Source organism: Lissotriton vulgaris, chromosome 7, assembly GCF_964263255.1.
Source record: "Lissotriton vulgaris chromosome 7, aLisVul1.2, whole genome shotgun sequence".
Classification (NCBI taxonomy): domain Eukaryota; kingdom Metazoa; phylum Chordata; class Amphibia; order Caudata; family Salamandridae; genus Lissotriton; species Lissotriton vulgaris.
Genome location: NC_141695.1, coordinates 589,552,944 through 589,579,070, shown reverse-complemented (window position 1 = coordinate 589,579,070; position 26,127 = coordinate 589,552,944). Strand labels below are relative to the sequence as shown.

General features: G+C 46.1%; 1 protein-coding gene across 1 annotated transcript in view; it reads right to left on the bottom strand.

Annotated features, from left to right (window-relative positions):
* The window catches only part of ST6GALNAC1 (ST6 N-acetylgalactosaminide alpha-2,6-sialyltransferase 1), a 419,114-nt gene that overhangs the window by 7,811 nt on the left and 385,176 nt on the right, over positions 1–26,127 (bottom strand). The window contains exon 8 of the mRNA XM_086930683.1: positions 15,367–15,466. Coding sequence (XP_086786809.1) covers positions 15,367–15,466 — 100 coding nt within the window. The remainder of the gene's footprint in view (positions 1–15,366; positions 15,467–26,127) is intronic.

Sequence of the window (26,127 nt, the reverse complement as noted above, 5' to 3'; positions counted from 1 at the left end):
AAATTGTTAAATTAATTAGGAAAAGTACAAAATGATGCAGGTGGGCACACACATGGCTTAGAACCAAAGTTGACTATCCTACTATGTGTACTGACACAGTTTTCATTGAATATTAGTTGAAAACAAAGGGGAGAGTGAGGGATAATGTTCGCCTGAGGTGAACGGAGAATACTCCTATCCCCCTGATCAAGGATTTAGTTCAACAAAAAGAGGAGTACCACCAGAAGTAAAACTGAAGGTTTCCTAATGGGGTGTTTTAGATGATAAAAGGAAGGGATTCATCCTTTTGTAAGAAACCCCTCACTCACCAACCTAGTGGTGACATGCTTCATCATCGGGGTCCACCCTGGTGGCCTAGCATCACCAGGGTGTGCTTCAACACCTGAAATACATTGGAGCAGGTTGTGAATGTAAGTGCAAAAAAGAATGTTAAAAATTGTCCTGGTTTAACTTATAAAAATGTGAATTTTATTTTCAAGCAACTGGACAATATTAAAAGGAAAAAAGGGGCGAGATACTGAGAGGTAAGTTACGGCCAAAGTATCTCTATATGTGTATTGGTGTGTTGGTCAACATATTTCTACCATAAGGTATTCCTCAGGACAAAATACAAGGAGATGGACGGTATGGCCCCCCTAAAAGGCACACCCTGTCCTATGTCCTCGTGTACCTATTTGCAAAAAAACGCCAATGGTAGAGATGCTCGATTCAAATGGGTGAGCATAGTCATTAAAAAGCAAAAGACCTGTGGAGAAGAGAGAATAAACAGAAGTCAGACGTAATCATTCTTACTAGCCTGTTACGTCGTGCTGTGTCTTTGTGCTCTCATACTTCATGCCACCGTAATTAGGAATGCTTCTGGTGATCAAAAGGTGATGGTCAAGTGTCCGTAGGGGGCTTATTGTAGTGCCAGGACAGATCTACTTATCAATAGGTGCGTGCTCTGTCGCATGCATTATATTTTATCGCAATCCACTCATTCTATTGATATAACAGAGGGGCGATATCTTATTCTGTACACCCAACTGTGGTGGTCAGGAAATTCGGGGTGCCAGGATTGCCCGTTTAGTAAAATAAAATGACGCACAAGTACTAACAAACATGTAACACTGAAGGGACACACGAGTACTGTTTGGGGGTAAAGGCTTACTTCGTAGTATGCTGTCAAATGCTTCGGCGGGCAGGGGGTAGTCTCATCATGCATTAGAACATATTCTGTAATATAGAATATGTACTGGTAGTGAGAGACGGGTCCGCTAACCGCCGAGGGTCGCGGTGGCTGTCTGAATGAGTTTGCGATAATCTCCCAGACTCAGTATGGGGGGTTCTGGTGAAGAAGGCTAAAATCTACTTACAGTTCTCTGGCGTGTGGCCATTAACCTACTACTACCGTCCGCTGCTCGGCTAGTAATGCCGGTTGCGCTGAGATCGGTAGAAATGGAAAAATCAGCTTCCGGGTGTGATCACGTGGTTGACGTTGTCATGGTGATGGAACGAGGCCAGGAGCTAATGGGGCCGGGAAGCGGCATACAGCGTAGTGGTCTCATTTGATACGCTTAGAGCGTGAGTGTTTCAGGACGTATCCTGCGGGATCTGAAGGTGCCGAGTTTTGCTGTGATGCAAACACGGTTCGGCTGTATTGGAAATTAATAATAAAGAGCATTAAAATAATGCTATTGAATAGTCATGACTTGGGATATGTTTTTCGGAGAGCCGGGTGTCAGCTGGTTGAAAAGGGGAAAGGTGTGCATCAGAATAATGCCACTCAAGATATTAGACTATGCCCTGGGAAAATATTCCAATTGAAGCAGGAAGCATAGATCGCTCCAATTGTGGGGGGGTCAGGGTTGGAAATGAAGACGGGGAAGAAATATTGCCACCCACGGATGGGGTCTGCGAATCTGTTGGATTTATAGAACTGTGTCATTAGTACAGAGGTGGAACTATGGAGGAAATGTGATCCCTCACTAGGAGCCTGGTAATGTCCCTGGTTCATGGTTCTTGGGATCAAGGAAAAAAGGTGTGTTACTTGAACATTGATGCCCACGGGATGTTGTCGTTCAATCCTGTTTTGTGGGTCAAAAGTCTATAAATCCATCGCTGCTCCTTTTCAAAGAGACGATTTTGCGCATTGGGACCCGGTTGGATTTGCTCGATCACTGTCCATTTCATATCGTTGGGTGTATGGTGTGCCGTCAGGAAATGGTCTGTGAGTCTTGTTGTATTTTTCTTGCATCGGATCGTACTTCGATGTTCACTTATGCGCTGCTTCACCTTGCGTGTGGTCATGCCTATGTAGGATTTGTCACATGTGCATGTGATCAGGTATACAACGATGCTGCTGTTGCAGTTAGTATGGGATCTCTGTTCCCAGATTTTGCCTTCCTCTAGATTAAGTGTCTTAGTGTTATCAGTGAGATGGCATAGACTGCAGTCTCCGCACCCAGAGTGTCCTGTTACAGGTGGGAGCCCCCAGATCTGTGTCATACTGGGGTTGCTGGTGGTTGTTGTAGTCTTGGGTCTGGTATTTACCAGGCTGTCTTTGAGACTCTGTGCATTGAATATTAGCCATTCCTTGATCTATATTTACTCAAGAAGAAGTCAAACCCCTATGTGAACGCTGGTAAATTCTTTTATTCTGAGAGCAGTGCCACTCACCCAGGGCATTTGAAATGTAAAATGTGCCACATATTTTAAAAACAGTTACTTATATGTCCCACATTGTAACAGAGCAGTGAAGGAAGGCCCCAAAGTTATTTTAGCTGGGACTTTGATGATGGCTGCACCCTTCTGTTTGAAGGGTTACCCCCTCCAAAGTTTGGCTCTGGTTGCTTCCTTGCAGTACCATCCCTGTTTCTGCTACTTCGAATAATATAGGAGCATGTGCAGAGAAGTTCATCTCAAAAAGTTCACTTTCGAATAATTGCTGGGATGTTATGACAAGGACAATGTAATGGTTAAAATGAACAAGCTAGGGTATCGAGGCATGATGGCTGCCAGGTGAGCAGCTCTCTCAGAGGGCTCCTCATATAGTCCATGAACTCCAATAAAAATGACTAATTCATCCGTCCAATCCTCTTTCCCCTTCTCCTATATCATTAGGATAAAATATTACTCATATATTTTACAAGTGATGTACTGTGCTGTGTTGAATATGTACATTACGCTCTCCTTCTAGACCATAAGCGTTCTGCTTCGATAGTAAGCAGTCGTGGTTTGAGCTGCCTTTTACTTTTGCTTCACCACACTGGACCACATAGGCTCCATTGGTACATATCTAGGTTGAACGTCCTTGCCAGCACTTTTAACTATACCCGACTAAATCCTCATTGACATCTTAAGGATTTTAGGGGCCCTGAGCCAAATATATTTTGGGGCCCCCTGTTCAGATCAGCTTTGAATTGATCCAATTTGAGCCCCTGTTTCCCACGCAATTTCCGCTTCCTCAGCTGCGTTAGCGATCCAGTTTGCATCATTGGCATTAGCCTATATATTCCTGATGCAAATGGACGCCCGCAGCTGACAGCAGTAGGATTTAGTGTTTCCGGCCCTGCTACTAGGTTTTTAATACTTTTTAAATTGTGTATGTGTGGCTGAATTACTCTGTGCTTTTTAACAATTTATCCTACCTACGCGTACTTGCACTTTACTTGATTCTGCTTGCCGACACCTTCTTAGCTGCTCCGATTCGGATCTCACTTTTCCTCCAGTCCTGGTCTGCCGCAGCTGATATGCCGATTGTGCGGAGGGCTGGGGCTATTATTGGGCTCCTCACTTCCGCCCAGCCAGTTTCCACTTCCTCAGCTGCGTTAGCGATACAGTTTGCATTATAGGCATTAGCCTATGTATTCTCTATGCAAACGGACGCGCACAGCGGGTGAGCCGCAGGCGTGCCAAAGGCGCACCAAAGACAAGCCCATCTGTGCCCGGAGGCGTCCAGTGCTGGCCATACTGTCCAGTTCCCCTCCGGCGAGTTTCTTCCACTATATCACAATAGGGAAAAACTGCTTAGCCTTAGGCGGCAAACATTATGTTAGTGTACAGCGGCTGATCCGGGCTTGGAGGTAGACTTTTAATGCAATAAGTGCAACTGGTCTCTCCTCAAGCTTAGGAAACTCGCAACCCCATGCAACAATAAGTGTAAAAACAATAAGAAAACAGGACTTAAAGGCCACCCTTTTAAATGGTTGCTCTATGCAAAAGCCTGAACCACTCATTTATGGTCTACTTTTAGACAAACAGCCTGATCTTTTATTTCTCACTGAGACCTGGCTATCTGAAGCCTCCAACCATACTATCACCTCAGCCACCCCTACTTGTTATAAAATCCTTAGGAAGGACCAACAGAGTGGGAAGAGGGGCGGTGTCACCATAATTGACAATAAAAAAACTAGACTGCTCTTCCATCCTGATGGAAACCATCGAGGGTGCAGAGTCATTAGGCTTCCACTGCATCTTATCCCCCATCACAGCATAGCTGTTTTTTCTGATTTACAGACCTCCTAATGCAATTGGAAATGTATTACTACGCTTAATACAGCCACCACCTCCCTGGCCTTAAAATACAACAACTGCCTTATTCTGGGAGATTTTAATATACATATGGACATTCGAAAAGACCCTCAAACAATTTCCTTGTTGCAGCCACTGCAGGCCTGAAACATGTTTCCATCTATTTCTTCGGCCATCCATGAGAAGGGCCATACCCTAGACCAAATCTTTCATAACTTTGACCTATCAGTAAGCCTACCTCTTCCCATTATCTGGTCTGACCACCTCCAATTAAAATTTGTCATCCCCAACTCTGCCACAGCCCCTCAGGCTAACTCAGGGAAAAGGGTCCCTAATTACAGGACGTTCCATAAAATGTCCATCTCGATGTTAGGAGACGCCCTCGGTCATTCCTCACCGGAGCTGTCTGGCTGCCCCGACTCAGAAGCCCTCTCAGTAGATTGATGGCTCCGAACCAACATTGATGCAGCAGTACCGGTTGTTTCCCAATCCTCAATGAGTTTGGCCCTACCAGCTCCATGGTTTTACGATTCCCTCAGATCTAGTAAAAGAAATTGTAGAAAAATTGAATGGAAATGGCGTAAATCATTTCTACCTGAGGACAGGAAGGATTTATAAAGACAACCTAAAAGCTCATTATATTCTCGGGAAGGCAGGCAAGAAAAACTTCTTTCAAGCCAAGATAGAAAATACCCAAAATAAGAGAAAGGAAATCTTTATCATAGTTAAATCCTTTACCGCCCCGAAAGCCGGCAGAAAGGAAGGGCCATGCACGCAGGAATGATCTAAGCAAATAGCTCAATTCTTCCAGAAAAAGCCTTTACTAACATCTCAGAGGAAGAACTGACCTTCTACCTTAGTTCTAATAGCAAATGTCATCTCTTGGATCCCCAATCTTTACTAGCTTTCCCTGAGTTTCAGCTTGAAGAGTCACTGACCTTTCTCCAAAGCATTAAGTCTGGCTCTCCTACCGACCCATGTCCAGCGAATATCCTGAACCTATTAGCTCCCACCATAAACCCCACGGTAAACCAGCTTTTTAATGCTTCCCTCTCCTCAGGCAACATGCCAAAATTATGGAAGAATGCTAAGAGTCGTCCACTGATAAAAAAAAGGCTAACGCCAAACTGAGGGACCCTGCCAACTACTGGCTAATCTACTTTCTTCCGGTCCTCTCCAAAGTATTAGAGAAGCATGTAAACAAGGCCCTCCAAAAACAAATTGAAGATGGGAAGCTCCTTCATGTGTCCCAATCCAGTTTTAGGGCTATCGACAGTACGGAGTCCGCTCTACTGGAAGTGACTGAATTTCTCAAGGGTAAGCTGGACCAGGGAGGCAAGGATGTTGTGATACTGCTTGATCTGTCGGCGGCCTTCGATACGGTTTCACATGAAGGGCTCCTGAAGAGACTTGCTAACATCGGCCTGGAGGGGACCGCCTTTAATATGGATGCCATCCATCCTGGCAAATAGATCTCAGGACATCTGGCTCCCCGCTTTCTCATCCCCCGTTCCAGCCATGAATTTAGGTGTCCCTCAGGGCTCCATTCTCAGTCCTACCCTTTTTAATACATATCTATCCCCCTTGCTTTCCTGGTAGCGGAAGAGGGCGCCAAAATTGTTTCCTATTCGGATGACACTCAGCTGATTTTTACTTGTGAAAAAGGAACCAACTTTGATGGGGCAATGATTAGGTCTTTCCTCACAAAGGTTTTTAACTGGCTTAAAATCAACTAGCTAAAGTGCAATCCTAACAAAACTGAAGTTGTTTTCTTTGGTAATCCAGAAACAACTGACTGGAGCTCTTGGTGGCCAAAAGATCTGCTGCCCCTGCCTGCGGAAAAGGAGAAAGTAAAAAACGTAGGAATTGTCATAGACAAGACAATCTCCGTGCACTTTCAAATACAAAATCTAACTGCCACTTGCTTTGGCATACTCTGGATGCAAAAAATTCCTGCCACTGTTACTGCTTGAGAGCAGAACGATTGTGGTGCAGGCTCTGGTGACATCAAAGCTTGACTATGTCAACAGCTTGTACCTTGGTCTTCCCAAATCCCTTATCCAGCGCCTACAAGTGGTACAAAACGTAGTGGCCAGAGCCATCCTGAGACCAAAACCCAGATCTAGTTTGACCCCTATTCTTAAATCTCTGCACTGGCTCTGCATAAAAGAACGATCGACTTCAAAGTGAGGACCAAGTCTTTGTAGCTTTCCATGGCTTAGGAGCAAACTCCCTAGAAATAAGCGCATTAATCACTACACAACATCTAGACCTCTAAGATCTTCCAATTGCAACCTGGGCATTGTGCCTAAAATATGCTGTGCCAGTACTGGAGGCAGATCCCTCGGCTTTCCAGGTGCAAAATTGCAGAATACCCTCCCTGAGTCTCTGAGACTAACCACAGACCTAATCTCATTAAAGAAGAATCTAAAAACCTGGCCTTTTAATAACTGATGGGTCTTTTATGCACGATTTCCTCCCGCTGACACTCGCCAGAAAACTCTAGTCTGAGTAGCTGCACACTTTATTAAATACACTATTTCATTTCAGTAGCCTCCCTGAGTCTCTGAGATTAACCACAGACCTACTCTCTTTCAAGAAGAACCTAAAAACCTGGCTTTTTGAAAACTGATGGGTCTTTTATGCATGTTTTCCTCCTTCTGTCATGTTATGTTGTTATGTTATGTTATGTTATTTGCATTTTAATGCGCACAGCTGCTCCAGCGAAGGAGCGTCCTGGCGCAGGGAAAGGTAGACACAACACAACACTAGATCCAGTAACAAAAAGCAGAAGCATTAAAACAGGGAACAATTTAAAACAGGAAGGTTTTCAAAGCCCTACGAAAGGATATTAAATCATTCAAGAGGCGGATTTCCAAGGGGAGCGCATTCCAGAGGGTTGCAGCTTTTACGCGGAAGGAGCGACCCCCCATCCGACTAAGTCTGAAACGGGGGACAACCACCAAGGCTTGTCCAAGGGATCGGAGTGAGTGGGTGGGAACGTAGGGAGAGATCAGTTCGTTAAGGATCACGGGTGCCAACTCTCTAAGAATTTTAAAAACCAGGCAGAGAGCCTTGAATTGGATTCGCTTGCTTATCGGGAGCCAGTGCAGGGACCGTAGAGTGTTAGAGGTGGGGCAGGTTCGGGGCAAACCTACCACCGCCCTGGCCGCAGCGTTCTGGACTCGCTGTAGACGAAGAATCTCGGCTTGGTTCGCTCCTAAAAGAAGTGAACTAGCGTAGTCCAGCCGGGAGATAATCATTGCTTGAATGACCAGCTGTCTTGTAGGAGCATCAAAAAATCTGAGCAGGGGTCTGAGCCCGCGTAATACTCCAAAACAGCAGGCCGCCACTCTCTTCGTGTGCGTCACAAAGCTTAGCGTGTGGTCAAGCCATACTCCCAGATTCCTGAGTTCCAGGACAGGGGCCAGCGCTGATCCCAGCTCCGGAGGCCACCATCCGTCCCCCCAGTGATCCGATTCCCTTCCAACGATCATCACCTCCGTTTTTGTCGCGTTCAGCTGGAGACAGTTGTTATTCATCCAGCTGGCCACCTCTCTCAGTCCACTTCGGAACCTGAGGGCGTCCTGCTTGGCATCCCCGCTGATCGTGACCGCCAACTGAGTGTCGTCGGCATAGGAGACCATGGTTAGGCCCCATTGCCTGGCGACCTCAGCCAGCGGCTGCACGTACAGGTTGAAAAGCGTAGGACTCAGCGAGGAGCCCTGAGGGACCCCCAGGTCCAAAGGATGGTATTTGGACTGAAATGGAGCGGTGGCAACGCAGAAGGAGCGATCACTGAGGAAGGAGCGGAACCACTGCAGAGCTGAACCACGAATGCCAATGTCCTGCAAGCGGTGTAGCAGGATGCGATGGGAAACAGTGTCAAAGGCAGCGCTCAGATCTAATAAAATAAGCGCTGCCGTTTGACCTGCATCAAGCACACTCCGCAAATGCTCAACCATTGCCAGAAGGGCCGTCTCAGTGCTGTGGCCAGCACGAAACCCATTCTGCGTGGGATCCAGGACATTAACTTGGGTCATATGCTCCGTGAGGGCCAGATTTACATGGGCCTCCATGACCTTGGCCGGCCACGGGAGCAAAGATATAGGGCGGTAGTTTTCAGGTCTCAGCGGATCCAAAGATGGTTTTTTTAGGATCGGGGAAACCACCGCTTGCTTCCACTTGGCAGGGACCAGGCCGGAAGTCAGGGAGAGGTTGATTAGCGAGCATACTACTGTGCGTCCCTGAAAAGCGACATCCCTGAAAAGAGCCGATCTTACCGGGTCTGCAGGCGAGCCAGACTTGACTCGCAGGGCCCATTTAGCAAACTCCTCATTAGAGAGAGTGGGAAGGGAGTGCAGCGATGGACAGTTACTAGAGCCGCTCCAGGGAATCACTGGCGACAGTGTGCTCGGAAACGCCTGGTAGATTTTCTTAACTTTGTCCAGGAAGAAAGTGGCTAGGGCTTCGCAGTGAGAGGTGGAGCTGTCCAACTGTGGAGGAACTCTCTTTGCCATCAGGTCTTTTATAGTCTTAAAGATGGTTTTGGTAGGATTGGGGCTATTACGGAATTCGGCTGCGTAAAATGCCGCCCGGGCCCTACATATGGCTCGATGGTAGAGCTTAACTAAGGCCAGGTAGATAGATTTCTTATCTGCATCATACGACTTACGCCACTCCCTTTCTGCCCGTCTACAAGAGGACTTCATTGCACGCAGCGCGCTGTCATACCAGGGGCTAGCCTGCCGGGGACTGGACTTACTGGAGATGATAGGTACCAGGGCGTCCAGCGCTCTGGTAATCCAGTTACAGAACTGGTCATAGCCCGAGGTAACATCCAGCAGAAGACCTAGAGGCTCAACACCCATAATGCGGTGAAGGTCCTCTAACCTGAGTTTGTTCCAGTGGCGTCGAGGTATCCGCAAAGGAGGTGGAATAGTGGGATTGGCAGGAAGGGGGAGCCAAGCAGACACCAGATAGTGGTCAGACCATATCACAGGATCGACCGCCACAATCTGGGCATCCGAGATAGTTGTGAAAAACGGATCAAGAGTGTGGCCAGCCACGTGTGTAGGCTGAGAGACAAGCTGGATCAACTGCAAAGCCTCTAGGTCAGCCAAAAAACCACTGATGGCCAGAGACTCTGACCTATCAAAGTGGAGGTTTAGGTCGCCCAAGATCGAAAAATTTGCACAACCACTAGCCAATAGGCTCACAGCCTCCGGAAAGGCACCTCTAAAAGCTACATCGCTGCCTGGGGGGCGGTAAACAACCATCCCTGGCAGTGAGAACTGCGGGCTAATGGTAACCTTAAACAGCGCACTCTCGCATCCAGCTATCTGCAGGACCGTCCAGGTACATGTAAAGGCGGATTTGATAAATAGGGCGATACCTCCACCTCTAGAGTGGCGATTAGATCTGAAACATAAATAGCCCTGAGGACAGGCAAGATTGACTATAGCATCATCAGTGTCTTGCAGCCAGGTTTCAGTTAAAGCCAGCAGATCCGGTGTCTTATCCAAAATAAGATCAGCCACAGATAGATGGTGTTTCACTAGAGATCTGGTGTTAAGATTTAAAAATCGTAGACCAGATCCCAAGCTACCAGGCACCGAAAGAAGACCGGGAGGAGCACGTGGCGCGAGGGAAGCAGCGAGTTCGCGAATGCCTACAGGCTGATCCAAAGACCATCTATTGCAAGCACACTGACATGGGCCACACAGCGGATGGTGAGGCGTGGCAGAACAGCGTGGGAGTGTGTCTCTGATGGCATGGAGCGAGGCACTGGAATAAGCAAACATCTTATCAACCAACGGATAAGGGCATACGGTAATACACAGGGAAAGAAAAACCCCCGGCGTACCGCGCGTACTTAGCGCGGACGGGCGCAGACGGGCAGACTCTGGCTCGACTCCGGCGCGAGTCAGGCGCTACCGCTGCACGTCACCACTGCGCTAGCAGAGTGAGCTTTAAGTAGCAGCTCACCTGGGCTACAGGAAGCGCTAGAGCGCTGCAGCAAATGGCACAAGGAGGCAGAGACCACCCCAAGATGGCGGCCAAGCGCCACGAAGAAACAACAAAAACGGTGAGATTCCGCGAAAAAACGCGGTGGGGGCACAATTTAAAATGCAAGTATGTGGCCAGATACAATTATACAAATAAAACGAGGCTCATATACAGAAATAGTGCAAATGTCAAAAACGAGCTTTTAAAATCAGTAAATAAGCGCAGCACGCTTAAATGCGACCAGTACAGCGCGCATGCAGGCACCTTTCCCAAGGAAGGACAGTGGGAGAGCTCGCCTTAAGTAGCAGCTCACCTGGGCTACAGGAAGCGCTAGAGCGCTGCAGCAAATGGCACAAGGAGGCAGAGACCACCCCAAGATGGCGGCCAAGCGCCACGAAGAAACAACAAAAACGGTGAGATTCCGCGAAAAAACGCGGTGGGGGCACAATTTAAAATGCAAGTATGTGGCCAGATACAATTATACAAATAAAACGAGGACATGCGCCAGGACACTTTAGTCTGAGGAGCTGTGCGCTTTATTAAATACACTATTTCATTTCATTAGGTCCCTGACAGTGCAAAGGAACAATCGTTTAAATTCTAAAGGCCCTAATTTATGAGGACTTGCTTCACTTTTATGCCGCCAGTGCATCACTTTTTGTAATGCACTGGCAGCGTAAAAAATGTGCCATGTTGCGCCCTATTTACAAAGTGACGCATCTAGGCAGATGCATCACTTTGTAAACCCCTGCACCACATTATACCTGCGTCAGGTATAATGTATGCAAGGTGGGTGTTGACCCGTAAAAAGCATCGAGAAGTGGCGCATTGAAATCTATGAGAACTCAGTGCGCCACCTCTAGGACGCCATTGCGTCACTGTCTTACACCAGCCTCACAGCAGGTGTAGGACTGACGCAGGCCCTTTCATATGGGTCTTGTCCCATGTGAAAAGACACATTGCTGGAGTTGCGTTTATTTTCAGACACACCCCAGCAATGCATCACTTTTGCGCCTACAGATATGTCAGAAATACTCACATATCTGTAACTCCTTACGACATGATGCGTCATGCAGTAAATAAGATGCATCTATCATGTCGCAAGGAGGGCGCATTAAGTAGTGACGCATCCCTGTTTTCACACAGCAATGCATCACTTCTCATAAATAAGGTGCTAAATGTGTTTACATCTAATATTCAGGGATAGTAATGTGTGTTTTCAATATTGCAACACAGCAGCAGCTCACCAATATTACTGCAAATAATCTCTGTGACGCCCTCCCATTTCTTGTATGTTAGCCCTTGTTTTGATCTAAAAGAAACTTTTTTATGCATGTTGCATGAAACATAAACACACCGTTTCTCTACAAAATGGCTGTACTAGACTCTCACACATCAGGTACATAAAAAATAAATTAAAGGAAAACATTATTTAAAACAATGTTTAAGAAATATTCAAGGTCATTAGGGCAAACCTCTGGAGAACAGACTTGACTCTGTCAGGGGGCCCCTTGAAAGGCTGGGGCGCTGGGCCAGAGCCCACTTTGCCGATGCATTAAAACGTCTCTGTACACCGTCACCCCCTGCTAGCCCTAATGTACTGGGGTCTTGTCCATGCTGCCTCATCATGGGTTCTTGTAGGGTATTCACCTCTCTGAGCACGCGCTTACCCTACTCTCCCAATATGTCGCACCATTTACCCACATCAATGCTTGGCTCTTCCCAAGTAGTATCAGGAATGATGGTCATGATGGATGCGCACAATGCACGGGGGAAGGATAAAGGGAGTTGATTCATAAGGATTTAGTGGAAGTCAGTAGACATATCATGGACCTGTTGCCAAACTAGTCTCAATATTTTCCACATGCTTTTGTGCCCATTTCTGCTTTAACCCATCCTTGGAAATCACTTACCGGTTGTTTTTAGTGCAAACAGTGATAACATTGTTTAAAAATCATGTTTTTGGATCTCATGATGACTAATGGTTGAAGGCATGCCTTATTCTCACCCACCGGAGCTCTGCTTGGGAGTGAAAGAGAGGACTGAGGCGGGAGGCTTTGATGTTGGAGCCCATGAAGGATTTCCCTCCTCTTCTATGCCACGTGCCTGCTCTTCTCAGTTCACCTCGAGATTTAGAATCTCAGCACACTTTGGTTTTTGGAAGGTGAACCCACTGAAATTAAAGGAGAACTGATTTTTTGAAAGATGAACACGTGTTCTTTTCAAGGTGGAGGATCTCAGTGAATATACACGGAAGACCTTTTGAATGTCTAGAAGGTATGAGTTGGTGATGAAGATGGCCTCATTGTCTGATGGCCCTGCGGGGTGCTGTGGAACCTGATCTAGGCAGTTTTTAGCCATGATTCCTCATTTATGACTTCCTTGTTGGCTATTTGGCTTGGTGACGTTGGTTCCATTGTTTCAGGAGCCTAGAGAAATTAATTGGGATGGGGCACAAAATGTCATTTTCACTGGCGGCAGAGGGTGGGTTAGAGGAGTGTGTCGATGGTTCTTTTCCTCCACTCATTCTTAGTGTGGAGGCTTCACACATGATTCGATGGGATGGGGTCATCAACTGGTGGGCGTTAAAGGGACGCTGAGACTCTTCTGTCTTCTGACTCTCAGTTGTGGTCCATGTTTCTAGTGGCCTAGGTTGGTCCCTGAAAAATTTTCTCCCCAAGATGATTTTCTGTGGCAAGGCTGGCATTCTTTTGACAAACTGGCTATTTGGCTAAGGCTAATGAGGTGGGGAATGGCCAGGCAGTGGGGCATAGTGACAGTGCAAATCTAGCCAAATTAGGACTGTGCAGTGGGAGGATATGGCTGTGCCTAGAAGTAAGCAATGAGTGGTCTAGTGGAGGTGTCCGGGCCGGTTCATTTGGGGTGTCTAGTGCAGAGTTAGTTTGGATGGTCTGGGATGGGAAATAAGGCATGAGATGGGGTTCTGGCGTGCTGAGTTGTGGGAAACCTCTTCTGCATCCTGCTGCAACCTGACATCATCACAGGTTGTCTGTCTGTCCTTCTGGAGGGTTCCTTGCCTCTCAGGCTGATCTCCCTCTTCCTCCCTCATTTCATTGCTGCAGACTGCCAACCCACTTAAACTGGGGCCTCTATGGGGTGTCCTTTTGCAAATTCTAATCGGGTGAGCTGGACTGACGTTGCCAGGTTTCGGGTTTGTGATTTGCCACTGATGGCAAAAATGGGTTCATTGACTTGCCCCGCTCATGATTGCCACACAGCTTACTTCTAAAGTTGCTTGCTGATCAGTTTCCACTTATTGCTACCACACCAGAATAAGGGCCTGATTTAGACTGCAGCAGATGTCACTGAACATGTCACGAGTCATGTGAGTTCATAAGTAGTCCATGGCGGGGATGCAAGTTGTAGTTATCTCATTGAAATATAACTGAGGAATTTCACTGTTTTTTGTTTCTAAACACTAATTTTTGTATTATTATAACACCTAATTATAACATCACTTTAATATCTGTTTTTTCAGTGACCTTTTATGTTTTTATTTTACTCTAAACTAAAATCAACCCCCCCTGCGACACTCAACCTTCTGCTGTTCGATTGTGCACAGTGCATCCTTATTGACGGGTTAAATGGCCTTGTGGTCCTGGACCTTGTGCAAGCATGGTCCAGGGACTGGCTTGAAACCTCAGCCTAAAAGGATGCCCTTCCCCTGTCTGTATCAACAGAAGAGGAGCTTGCGCAGGGAGTCCCTCAAACGTCGATGTTTTCTCCACTAATTTTCAATTTATACGTTTTTCCCTTGGCTTCCTTAATCCATTTATTTGGCGATACTTTCTTCTTTTATCCAGACAATACTCAAGTCATATTAAAGATGAGCAGCACAAGCCACTTTCATCACTCTCTGACAAACGTGGAGCCCTGGATGAGTTATAGTCAGTATTAAGTGAACTGTGATAAGACAGAGATATTACTTCCAGTTGGCCCAGTGCTCTAAGTGGACCTGCCAGGGCAAAGCAAAAATGCAGACTTTGAACCCTGCGTCCACTGTATCTGATCTGTGACGGCTGAAGACAAATCTGTACCCGCCCACTGGAGCAACATAATCCTCGAGCTCCAGGGCCCCCCTCAGCAAAAGTGCGAGGTGGTGGACCACGGAGGGTTCCCTCCATGTACTTGCAGGAGGGCACCACACCACGGAAAGGCCTCAGCGCACATGCGTGATTGTTGTGTGAGCTGAAGTGGGGTCAAAAACACCTCAGCTTCCAATGTGCATTGCAAGATAGGGCCATAAGCTCTTTAAAGCTATGTAGGAGACCTCTCTCCAGCTTATCCCTTAGCTAATGTGGGATTCCACTTCCAAAATATTTGTATCCTTGTGGGTGAGTGAATAATCTGTTTTGGGTACACAGTGTAGGTGCCCCATCTAGCTGACATGGATGCATCAACTTGGTAGAATAGCAAGACGTCTAACCATGCAAGCTTGTGAACTAGATGGAGAGCCATGCATTTCATCCTTTGCTTCATCGGGAGATATTGAAGTGGCATTGGTGTGGGTGGGATGAGGACTATGCATTGGAGGCAATGTTTGAGAAGGGCTGTGATATTTTGTGCTTAATAGAATTCGGCCATTGTCTTTGTGAAGATGGCCAAATAGAAGCTGCTGTACTCTAGAAGACTATCAGTTTTGGTAATGCCTTTCAAGCCACAGCTCTCCAATATTGCTGCTAATTCTCCTAGATAGTACGTTTTTGCTGTTTATTTGGACCCATACAATGAAGACAACTCATTGCCCTGCTGGCTTGTTATTACATCACAGTGCACAATCGAATATATTATTTATTCAGAAGGGAAGTTTGGATGTATTCTTACCTTATCACATAGATGCAGAGCTGTCATAAGCAGCAAGGCACCTGTGCTGGGCCTGTATATAGACCAGTTCTCTCCATCCAGTGTCCTGGATCTTAAAAACCTGAGAATTAATAGAAGCAAACAAAAGTCAGTTGCATCAGGATAGGTGCAATTTTGGTGCTGTGTAAGTTTGTCCAAAAGGATGACGTTTATGTGAACATTTTTTCATTAAAGTGATGACAGAAATTCCCCCACTTCCTACATCTTACATTCTAGTACAATGCCTGATTGAGCAAGTAGAGGAACACCAAATCCCACCTTTAGTTTGTCAATGCACAGCTTTGGACTATGTTCCTTGGCTCGTGTCTGAGAACCAGCAAAAGGTTTAACAATGGACACTACCACATACAAAACAAAGGGGAAAGAGGAGAACTCCGACTTCGACTTCCTCTAGAGTATACTCATTACACACAGAGAAGTAGGAGGGCGAAAGGTTGCTTTTTAGAGGTTAACTGGCAGAAATAAAATGCTAGAAAAAGTGCCCTCACCCACAAAGGTTTGTGGCATGCTTCATCATAGGGCTGCTGAACACACCTCTGCACAAGCCAACACTCGAGGTGGAGCAATAGGGTGGGGGAAACAATACAAACATATAGAAAAGTAGGTATCAAACAAGAATTAAGTGCAGACAAACAAACTTAAACTAACTCAAGGAATTCCAAATGTCTATTTTATTCTCAGATTCCCAGGTTAGGGTTAAAAAATGTTTAGTTGAACCAGTGGTTGGTGGTGAACTGGCAAGTTATGGACCATTTACCCCTCCACTCTGCAAAATCGTCGACATGTTTCAACTGGACATTGTGTCTTCCCCAGCTTTTATCAGGGCTTATTGATCCCAGTATATATACCCTTCTCTCCTACCTTAATATGTAGATCGAGGTTTGAGCCTGTGTTAATGCGTAGGTCATGTAATCCCACTCTGATTAAAATCGAGTGTAGTCAGCGCTCAAAAAGGCGGGCGAGTGAGGACGGCTCCCTGTAGTCACACATTCGTCAAGGTGAGTCCGTCACTAAAGGTGCTGGGAGGGAAACACCTTCTGACTGAAACAGGTCTACGATTTTGCAGAGTGGAGGTGTTAACCTCTTTACAATGGACACCACAGCAAAGATGTTAAATTAAGATTGAATAGTGTTATAACTACCAAAACACCTATAAATGGGCAGTGGACCAAGAAGTGCTACCAAGGCACCCCCACCGTTAATCACCCATGTTATGTATTGTTATTGGATAATATTTCATTTATCCTTGTGTGTACTTCTCTGTGTGCACCTTCTGCCTGAAGATGCCTCTCTCACCAGGAAAATATGATACACAAAAACAAAAACAGAGCTGCACCACATAAGAAATAAAAAGGCGATATATACAATAGAATATAAAGCAATACATTTTAGCAAGATTCAGATGAGTTTCTTGCTTTATTGTTGCATCATTTGAAATTCATAAAAACATCAGCCAACGCGTTTCGTCCAGTGAAAGCTTGGACTTCTTCAGGGCTGCAATTTAGACATATATATATACACTTTAGTTTAGACAGACTGTACAAGCAAACCAAATGTACATTTATATTCAAGAGAAAAAACGTAACACATGATTACAAAAAAGGAGAATACAAGGACAAGCCAAAGGTCAACCATTTTCGAGAGAAGATAATAGTTCAACCAAAGTCAGACTGGGCAGCTGTACATAAAAACAACACTTGAGTTGAACCGCCGTGACACAGAAACTAGTGACAAAATAACAAGAAGAGTTGAACAGAAATCTAGCTATACATGATAGTGGTGGAGGTGAAGACCATGTTGAGCAAGCAAGTCCAAGAACACAACCCGTTATCTATATGGCAGCTGGTTAGTAAAACCTGTGCTTGCGAGTAAGGGAAACATGACCATATAGGATTAGTGTATTAAAAATGTTCCAATCCTAGTGTCCATGATGATAAGGGACGCCACCCATGGTAGTGGGGACCCTTCGAAATAAAAATTACTTGACCCTAAGATCAAAAGATATAACCCAAGAATCTAATGCTGGGACCATACTCAGACAAGCCAATGTCGCAAGTAGAAGAAGGAAAGAGAAAAAGGAGCACAGTGTTAGTATTAAAGGCATGGATGCAAGACCCGTACCAGAAATAATTTGATGCATCAGTGTCAAAACATCCAAAGGTCTGGAATCATTCCTTAAAGTTATTTGCCAAGTATCAATATCTATCAATAACAAGCATTGCCAAAGACAATAGGTCTCGCATTTGACACCTTTATAAGTGTTTAACCATGCAACAATTGGTGTTGTTGCACTAAGGATATTCTGCTGCATAACTACTTATTGGGTCCAAAAAGCGAGACCTATTGGCTATGCCAATGCTCATTTGTTTTTTGTTGCTGTTTTGTTTAAGTTGCCATATCTATCAACGCCTCCTTCTCAACAGGGAATATACCCATCTCCCTTCAACTCGGGCAAATCACTCCCATCCCCGAAAATCCCAAAGCTGACCCCAACGACCCTAATAATCTCCGCCCCATCTCCAACCTCCCCCTACTCACCAAAGCCCTGGAAAAATGTGCCCCCCTCCAACTGGACAAGCACATTGACATGTTCAACCTACTTGACCCCTCCCAATCTGGCTTCCGCAAAGGGTACAGCACGGAAACCGCACTTCTCAACATAGTCGATGATATTCACCTAGCCCTGGACAAGGGTGATACCTACCTACTCATCCTTCTTGACCTTTCCACGGCATTTGACACAGTTTACCACCCAACCCTACTCAACACACTCAAAAATCGCTTCAGACTCAGTGGCACTGTCCTTAATTGGTTCACTTCCTACTTTCAACATAGAACCCAACAAATTAAAATTCAAAACTGCCTCTCTAGCCCAACTTATGTCTCCCTTGGTGTCCCTCAAGGATCCATCCTCTCTCCCGCTCTCTTTAACCTCTTTATGGAACCCCTTACCCGGATACTCAAACAAGAAAAAATCAACTACCACCTATATGCTGACGACACCCAATTGCAATATAAAATAAAATCCCATGCTGATATCCTGCACCTTAACTCTATCTTAACCAAGATCCAAACCTGATTCCACAACAATCATCTGAAACTCAACCCTAACAAAACTGAGATCATCCACTTCTCTCCCAAAAACAACCCTCTCCCCATCCAAACATAGATCGCCGACCTTAATGCGCTAAACAGCTCTCTCTCACTTGCCAATTCGGTTAAATCACTAGGCATCACCATCAACGATAAACTCACACTAAATTCCCATGTCAAGAACTCTGCAAAAAGTGCACACTTCACTCTCCGGCATCTCAAAAAAATCAAACCTTTTATCCCAGCTGAAGTCTTCAAATTAATTATCCAGTCTCTTGTTCTATCCAAAATAGACTATGGTAATGCCCTTCTCTCTGGCACCCTCAAAATCCACCTGGCCCCCTTCAAATCCGTTCTCAACCTCGCCGCCAGGCTAACAACGAACTGTAAATGCTTGGACCACATCTCCCCTGCCCTCAAGTCCTTCAAGTGGCTCCCCATTAACGGCAGATCCTCCTATAAAATTGCCTGTATTACTCACAAAGCCCTGTACCAGAAGACCCTGTCCTACTTCTCAACTAAACTTTAAAAAGCTGGCTGTACCCGCACACCGAGAAGCTCCGACACTCTCCTTCTCATTCCCCCCCTACTAAAAAAAGCTGCTTCAAAATCCCGCTCCTTCTTTGCTAAGGACCCAACCATTTGGAATGCCCTACCCAAAGACCTTCGATGCAACCCCTCCTACCCCAGATTCAAAAAAGACCTTAACATTCATTTGCTCACTACATTCTGGGGAAACTAAATCCTGTATACCCATTCTGACTACCTCTCCTCCTCCCTCCTTACGCCACTCCCCCTTCCCCCATTCACCCCCTATTTTCCTCTTGTCGCCTTCCTTTCTCCCTCCCCCTCTCTTTCCCACCCATTACCTACTATGTCCTTTGAATCCTCCTTGACATTCTATTAAACTTCCTATTTACAATAACACTCTGGTTCCTGCAACTTGTTGCTCTATCTCTTCCTATATGTGCCTTTAATCACTATTGTTTCCCTATATTATTCCCTGTATTTTTTATTGGTTTTAACACCTGTATAACCCGTTTTTGGTCAACTACCATGATTGTTTTTCATTGTGTACTTCCATTGATGATGTAAAGTGCTATGATACCCTCGGGTGGAGCTAGCGCTATACAAAACCTTCAAAATTAATTTTAGAAAATGTTTTTTGTTAACAGTTCTTTGCATCAAATGAACTTGTTTTCATTGCTCTGAATGTTGTTTCCATTCTGGTTGTAGGAAGCAGTCATTCCCAGGGGTGTGGGGGCTGCCTAGCTGTGCGCATGTGCTGAACTTTGCAAATGAGAAAAAGCCTGGTGAAGGCACAATTTACAAGTGTGGAGTGAGTGAGCCCCAGGCAGCATGACTCACTCACACAGGAGTTCATGCACTGCACCTGCATACTCAGCATGGTTTAAGGAAACTCGACCCACTCCCTCCCAGTCATTGAACACATATTTACCAAGAAACTCTGAGAAGAGCCTGCCTGCTGCACTGACGGCTGGTGGTGTGTGTGCCTGGTAAAAGCGTGCACTGACGGCTGGTGGTGTGTGTGCCCGGTGAAAGTGTACACTGACGACAGGTGGTGTGCGTGCCCGGTGAAAGCATGCACTGACGATTGGTGGTGTGTGTGCCCGGTGAAAGCATGCACTGACGGCTGGTGGTGTGTGTGCCTGGTGGTAGTGTGGACTGACGGCTGGTGGTGTGTGTGTCCATTGAAAGCGTGCATGGATGGCTGGTGGTGTGTGTGCCTGGTGGAAGCATCCACTGACGGCTGGTGGTGTGTGTGCCTGGTGGAAGCGTGCACTGACTGCTGATGGTGTGTGTCCCTGGTGAAAGCGTGCACTGGCGGCTGGTGGTGAGTGTGGCTGGTGGAAGCGTGCTATGATGGCTGGTGGTGTGTGTGCCTGGTGGAAGCGTGCAATGACGGCTTGTGGTGTGTATGCCTGGTGGAAGCCTGCACTGATGGCTGGTGGTATGTATGCCTGGTGGAAGCGTGCACTGATGGCTGGTGGTGTGTGTGCCTGGTGAAATCGTGCACTGACGGGTGGTGGTGCGTGTGCCCGGTGAAAGCGTGCACCGACGGCTGGTGGTGTGTGTTTGCCTGGTGAAAGCATGCACTGACGGCTGGTGGTGTGTGCCTGGTGGAAGCGTGCACAGATGGCTGGTAGTGTGTGATGGCTGGTAGTGTGTGTGCCTGGTGAAAGCGTGCACTGATGGCTGGTGGTGTGTGTCCCTGGTGGAAGCGTGCACTGATGGCTGGTGGTGTGTGTGCCTGGTGGAAGTGTGCACTGACGGCTGGTGATGTGTGTGCCTGGTGGAAGCGTGCACTGATGTTGTGTGTGCCTGGTGGAAGCGTGCACTGACGGCGGGTGGTGTGTGTGCCTGGTGGAAGCGTGAACTGACGTCTGGTGGAAGCGTGAACTGACGTCTGGTGGTGTGTGTGCCTGGTGGAAGCGTGCACTGACGGCTGGTGGTGTGTGCGCCTGGTGGAAGCGTGCACTGATGGCTGGTGGTGTTTGTTCCTGGTGGAAGCGTGCACTGACAGCTGGTGGTATTTATGCCTGGTGAAGGCATGCACTGACGGCTGGTGGTGTGTGTGCCTGGTGGAAGCATGCAATGACAGCTGGTCGTGTGTGTGCCTGGTGGAAGCGTGCATTGTCGGCTGGTGGTGTGTATGCCTGGTGGAACCGTGCACTGACAGCTGGTGGTGTGTGTGAATGGTGAAAGCGTGCACTGATGACTGATGGTGTGTGTGCCTGGTGGAATCAGGAGCATTCACAGTGATAGAAAACACAAATGAAACTGACGCAGAGGAGGGGTGATGGGAGGGGTAGTGCAGCAGAGAAGCATGACTCACAGCTAGAAGACACAAATTAAGCTGACCAGGAGGGAGGGGGAAAAGGGAGGGGGGTAGTGCAAGCAGAGGAGCCTGAGTACAGCAATAAAAACACAGATGGCAGCTTTGCACATGCACAAGCTTGTGAACGTAAGCTGTAGGCCAGCAAAAGCCTCTGGTGGCACTTTTACAAGCCACTCACTAAATGTCTCGAAAAGACAGCATGCGCTGTCTCAGGTGAGACCTAAAAACACAATCTTAAGAGGACAAAAGATGTTATGCAGTGTCTGAGCTAGTATCCCAAACCACACTTGTATGTTCTCACCAAGAGTAGAAAATGTCGCAGTAACCAGGTCAGGCAGATAATTCACGTTACAACGAGGGGGGTTGAACCCATGCAGTCACGGGGACCTGGGCGCTATATGGTACATATATAAGGGGGTCCCCGCAAGGGAAGCGTATTGTAACCTACATACACTGGAAATATTCTGGATAGTTCAATGATACAAGGAATTTAACGGTATTGTAATTTAGTAATCAACACCAAGTAGTTGCCATTGGCTAAATACAATCACATAAAATTTCAAGCCCCAAAGGGGGAGAAAGGGAAGGGAAGGGTAGTGCTCAGGGGAGTGTCAGGTCAAGGAAAGTAAGCACAGTTCCAAGAGAAACTAATTACAATATTGCAAATAAATTCATGACAAATATGATGCAAAAGCCCAGATTCAAGGCATACATTGGAACTTATTTAACAAATGACATTCAACTGTCACATACAACATTCAGAAATATCGGGGGCATGTGCCGGAGGTCCAAGAAAAGAAACAACCGTCGACGTTTCGACCCCTATCTACAGGCTATGTTGAGTCCTTTGTCGGGGTCTTCATCAGGACATCTACAAGGGGTGGTGGGGCAATTCTATCTGAAAAAAATGTAATAAAGGAATCGCACTTTAGTACATAATAGGAGTGATATGAACCATCCTATATGGCAATATAAGGAGTAATTAAATTAATTAATTAGCATGGAGTGAGGCCCCACTGGGCTCTGAACATGGAAAGAGAATACGCCACGCAGGTTGTCGTGGTCGATCTCAGCGGTAAAAATTCCCAACTACAGAGGAGACAACAAACGTTCAGATACAAAGGATAAGGGTAATTTCATCAGACAGGTGTGCTGTGATTTAATGCTGTCTGTTTGAATTGAGACTACACTTACACATGCTTCAAAGGTTAAGACGAATGGTAAGTTAGTAGTTGAACCATAGTCGTCACAAATCAACTTCAAAGTCGGTGCAGGCAAGCACGGGCTGCGGGTAAAAATAATTAATTATAGCTCACCAGAGTAGAACGTGTGTGATTGCTAATGACACTGGACTAAGTTAATGTCCGGTCACTGAGAGCCTGCATATAAGATGTCAGGCATAAGCAACCGCTTACACGCAGGGACAATGGAGACTGGCAACCGCGGATTAAATAGAAACCATGAGGTAATTGAATTGTGATACAGATCACTGTGATATACACTCTATACAGTTGTGCGTTAAGGCACTGTGTGAAGTCTAAAAATATTGTGAAGTCTGAAAATTACCTCCAGGTTGACACAAGAAAGAGAATAATTATCATCAAATGTAGAACTTGTTACCGGCCCGGGTAGGATCAAAAATAGGAGCCGTCATGCGGTCCACAGGTCGAAAAAGGCACGAACATTCATTACGTCCGCCTTCCAGAGATTTAATCCTACGGTAAACAAGAAAGTAGGAAAATAACCGTTTGCAAAACGAGTGAATCTCGATTTACGGAAAGCACTCGAGAAGGGCTGTCTTGTACTTACAGGTGACCAAACGGGCGATGCCGTCTACGCCGGTCGTGCCACAAACTCCGCAGAAGCCGCTACGCGGAGTTGGGGGCGGAGTTCACGGATGTTCGGAAAAATGGAAAGGGAAGAGTTACTCGTCGCTAATGATGTGTTCGCTAGTATAGCCTTTGGTGGGAACCTTGGTGAATTACACATGCGATAAAGATGAATAAGATACACTAGATGTTTACCTTGACAAATGATCAATAGGACAACCGCATTTGAGAAAATTACATACTATGGAACATTTAAGAAAAAGAACATTTAAGAAAAACACTCGTGCAACTCTCTCGCAGGAGGTTGTAGACCAGTGAGCGAGGGTAAACATGTACATTGGATGACAAGGAGTGAATAGATCCATTGGATAAGTCAAACAAAGATTCAAAAACTTTTTGTCGGTCTACAGTACCCGCGCTACTCTCCAACAAGAGGTTGTAGGCGAGAAACATGCCATGAAGTGTACTTATTGAGAAATTACAACAGACTCAGGCACTTCTTCAAGTAATTTACATACTATGGAACATTTAAGAAAAACACTCGTGCAACTCTCTCACAGGAGGTTGTAGACCAGTGAGAAAGGGTAAACATGGTAGATAGAAAAGTTGTGTATGCAGGAACTGCTAATACATCCCCTGGTGAGGCACTCCGGGGGTGATCAATGATATTGATTCACAGTATGAAAGAAAGCTTAGTTCATTGGTTATTAGGAAGTTTATTCCAAGTTTTTACACTGATATTCACAACATATCAGGGACAGCATAAATCCATAAGGTTAGTATGTGAACTGTCTCCAATGCATTTCGGGCAGAAATGCCCTTGGTCACGGAGCGCTGAGGAGGAAGGCAAAGGGAAATGTGTAAGGGGGAGGTTCAAGCGCTAAACCATGGTTAGGGGCCAGTCTACTACAGTGAGAAGAAATCCTTGATTTAAATTTTTTGTTGAGTTTGTCCCACATATATCTGGCTACATGGACACTGGATGATGTAGATGACGCCAGTGGAATTACAATTCGTGTAGTGTTTTAAGGTGTAATTCCGACCACCATGATCAAAGGTTTTGGTCTGAATAGTAGTGTCACATGCAGTACATGTCCCACATCTGTGATGTCCTACTAGAGGGGGCAGGTTCCATAAGGTTGTAAGAGTCGGTTGACTCACTGGTTCCAAATAAGAATGGAACACCATGTCCCGTATGTTTTTGGCTCTCTTGAAAGAGTGAAGAGGGAGTTCAGTTTGTTCAATCACGTCTGCCACCAGGGACCAGTTCTTATTAATGATTTTCTTGATTTCGTTGCTGCGTGTCGAAGACGTCGTGACACAGATGATACGGTCTGCCATGGCGCGATCAGGGTTTTCGGGGTTGAGCAAGGAATCGCGTGGGTTATACCACGCATGTTTTCTGGCTCCTTTCACCATCCGGGCTGGATATCCCCGTGAAATGAGACGCTCACTCAGGACCTCAGATTCCGTGATGTAGTTGGCTCTAGTGGAACAATTTCTCCTGATTCCGAGGAATTGCCCGACAGGCAAGTTGTCCTTAAGACCTCTGGGGTGATGACTCCCATATTGCAATAATGAGTTGCGCTCGGTCGGTTTTCTGAATAAGGTGGTTTGTAAACGATCTCCTTCAGTGTAGATGGAGATGTCTAGGAAAGGTATGGTTACGTTGCTGGATTTCCATCGTGAATTGGATGTGGGGGTTCCGTGAATTGAGCCAATCATGAAATACTTTCAGTTGATCTTTATTGCCCTCCCAGATGCACAGGACATCGTCAATATATCTGACCCATAAGGTCAGCCTGGCCTGGAAAGGGTTGTTGGATGAAAAAATATGTTGTTGTTCAAAATGGTCCATATAGATTACAGGCGCCGTTCTCTTGTCTAAGGCCTCTCGCATCACTTCCAAAGCATCCTGTTGGGGGATGCTGGTGTAGAGCGATACGATATCGCAAGTAACCAGGAGTGCACTTTCCGGATTGAATGGTCTCTCATCAATCAGGTTGATTGTCTGTGTAGTATCACGTAGGTACGCCCTAGTATTGAGGGCGCGAAATTTATAAGGAAGAAATTTACAGACAATTGTCGGATGGTATCAGTTATCGGCTACTACCAGGTGACCCTTCACGTGATTTGGCAACTACAATCTTGAAAGCCACACAGAAAGGATTGGATGCTGGTTTCCTCAGCAAGCAAGAATTTGAATTCCTTAACCAAAAATTCCCAAGACTGGCTACCATTTACACCTTACCGAAGGTACATAAGAATCAGAATAGCCCCCCGGGACGCCCTATCGTGTCCGGCTGTGGGTCGATGTTAGAGCCCCTATGTAAATATGTTGACTTCTTCCTAAAGCCCATCGCCCTCAATACTAGGGCGTACCTACGTGATACTACACAGACAATCAACCTGATTGATGAGAGACCATTCAATCCGGAAAGTGCACTCCTGGTTACTTGCGATATCGTATCGCTCTACACCAGCATCCCCCAACAGGATGCTTTGGAAGTGATGCGAGAGGACTTAGACAAGAGAACGGCGCCTGTACCGGTCTCGACGGACTCCATAATTGAGCTACTGAAGATTGCCATGATGCAGAACTTTTTTATCTTTCAGGAGGGGTTCTATTTGCAGACTAATGGGGTAGCCATGGGGGCTACCTTCGCTCCAAATTTGGCCATAATCTATATGGACCATTTTGAACAACAACATATTTTTTCATCCAACAACTCTTTCCAGGCCAGGCTGACCTTATGGGTCAGATGTATTGACAATGTCCTGTGCATCTGGGAGGGCAATAAAGATCAACTGAAAGTATTTCATGATTGGCTCAATTCACGGAACCCCCACATCCAATTCATGATGGAATCCAGCAACGTAACCATACCTTTCTTAGACATCTCCATCTACACTGAAGGAGATCGTTTACAAACCACCTTA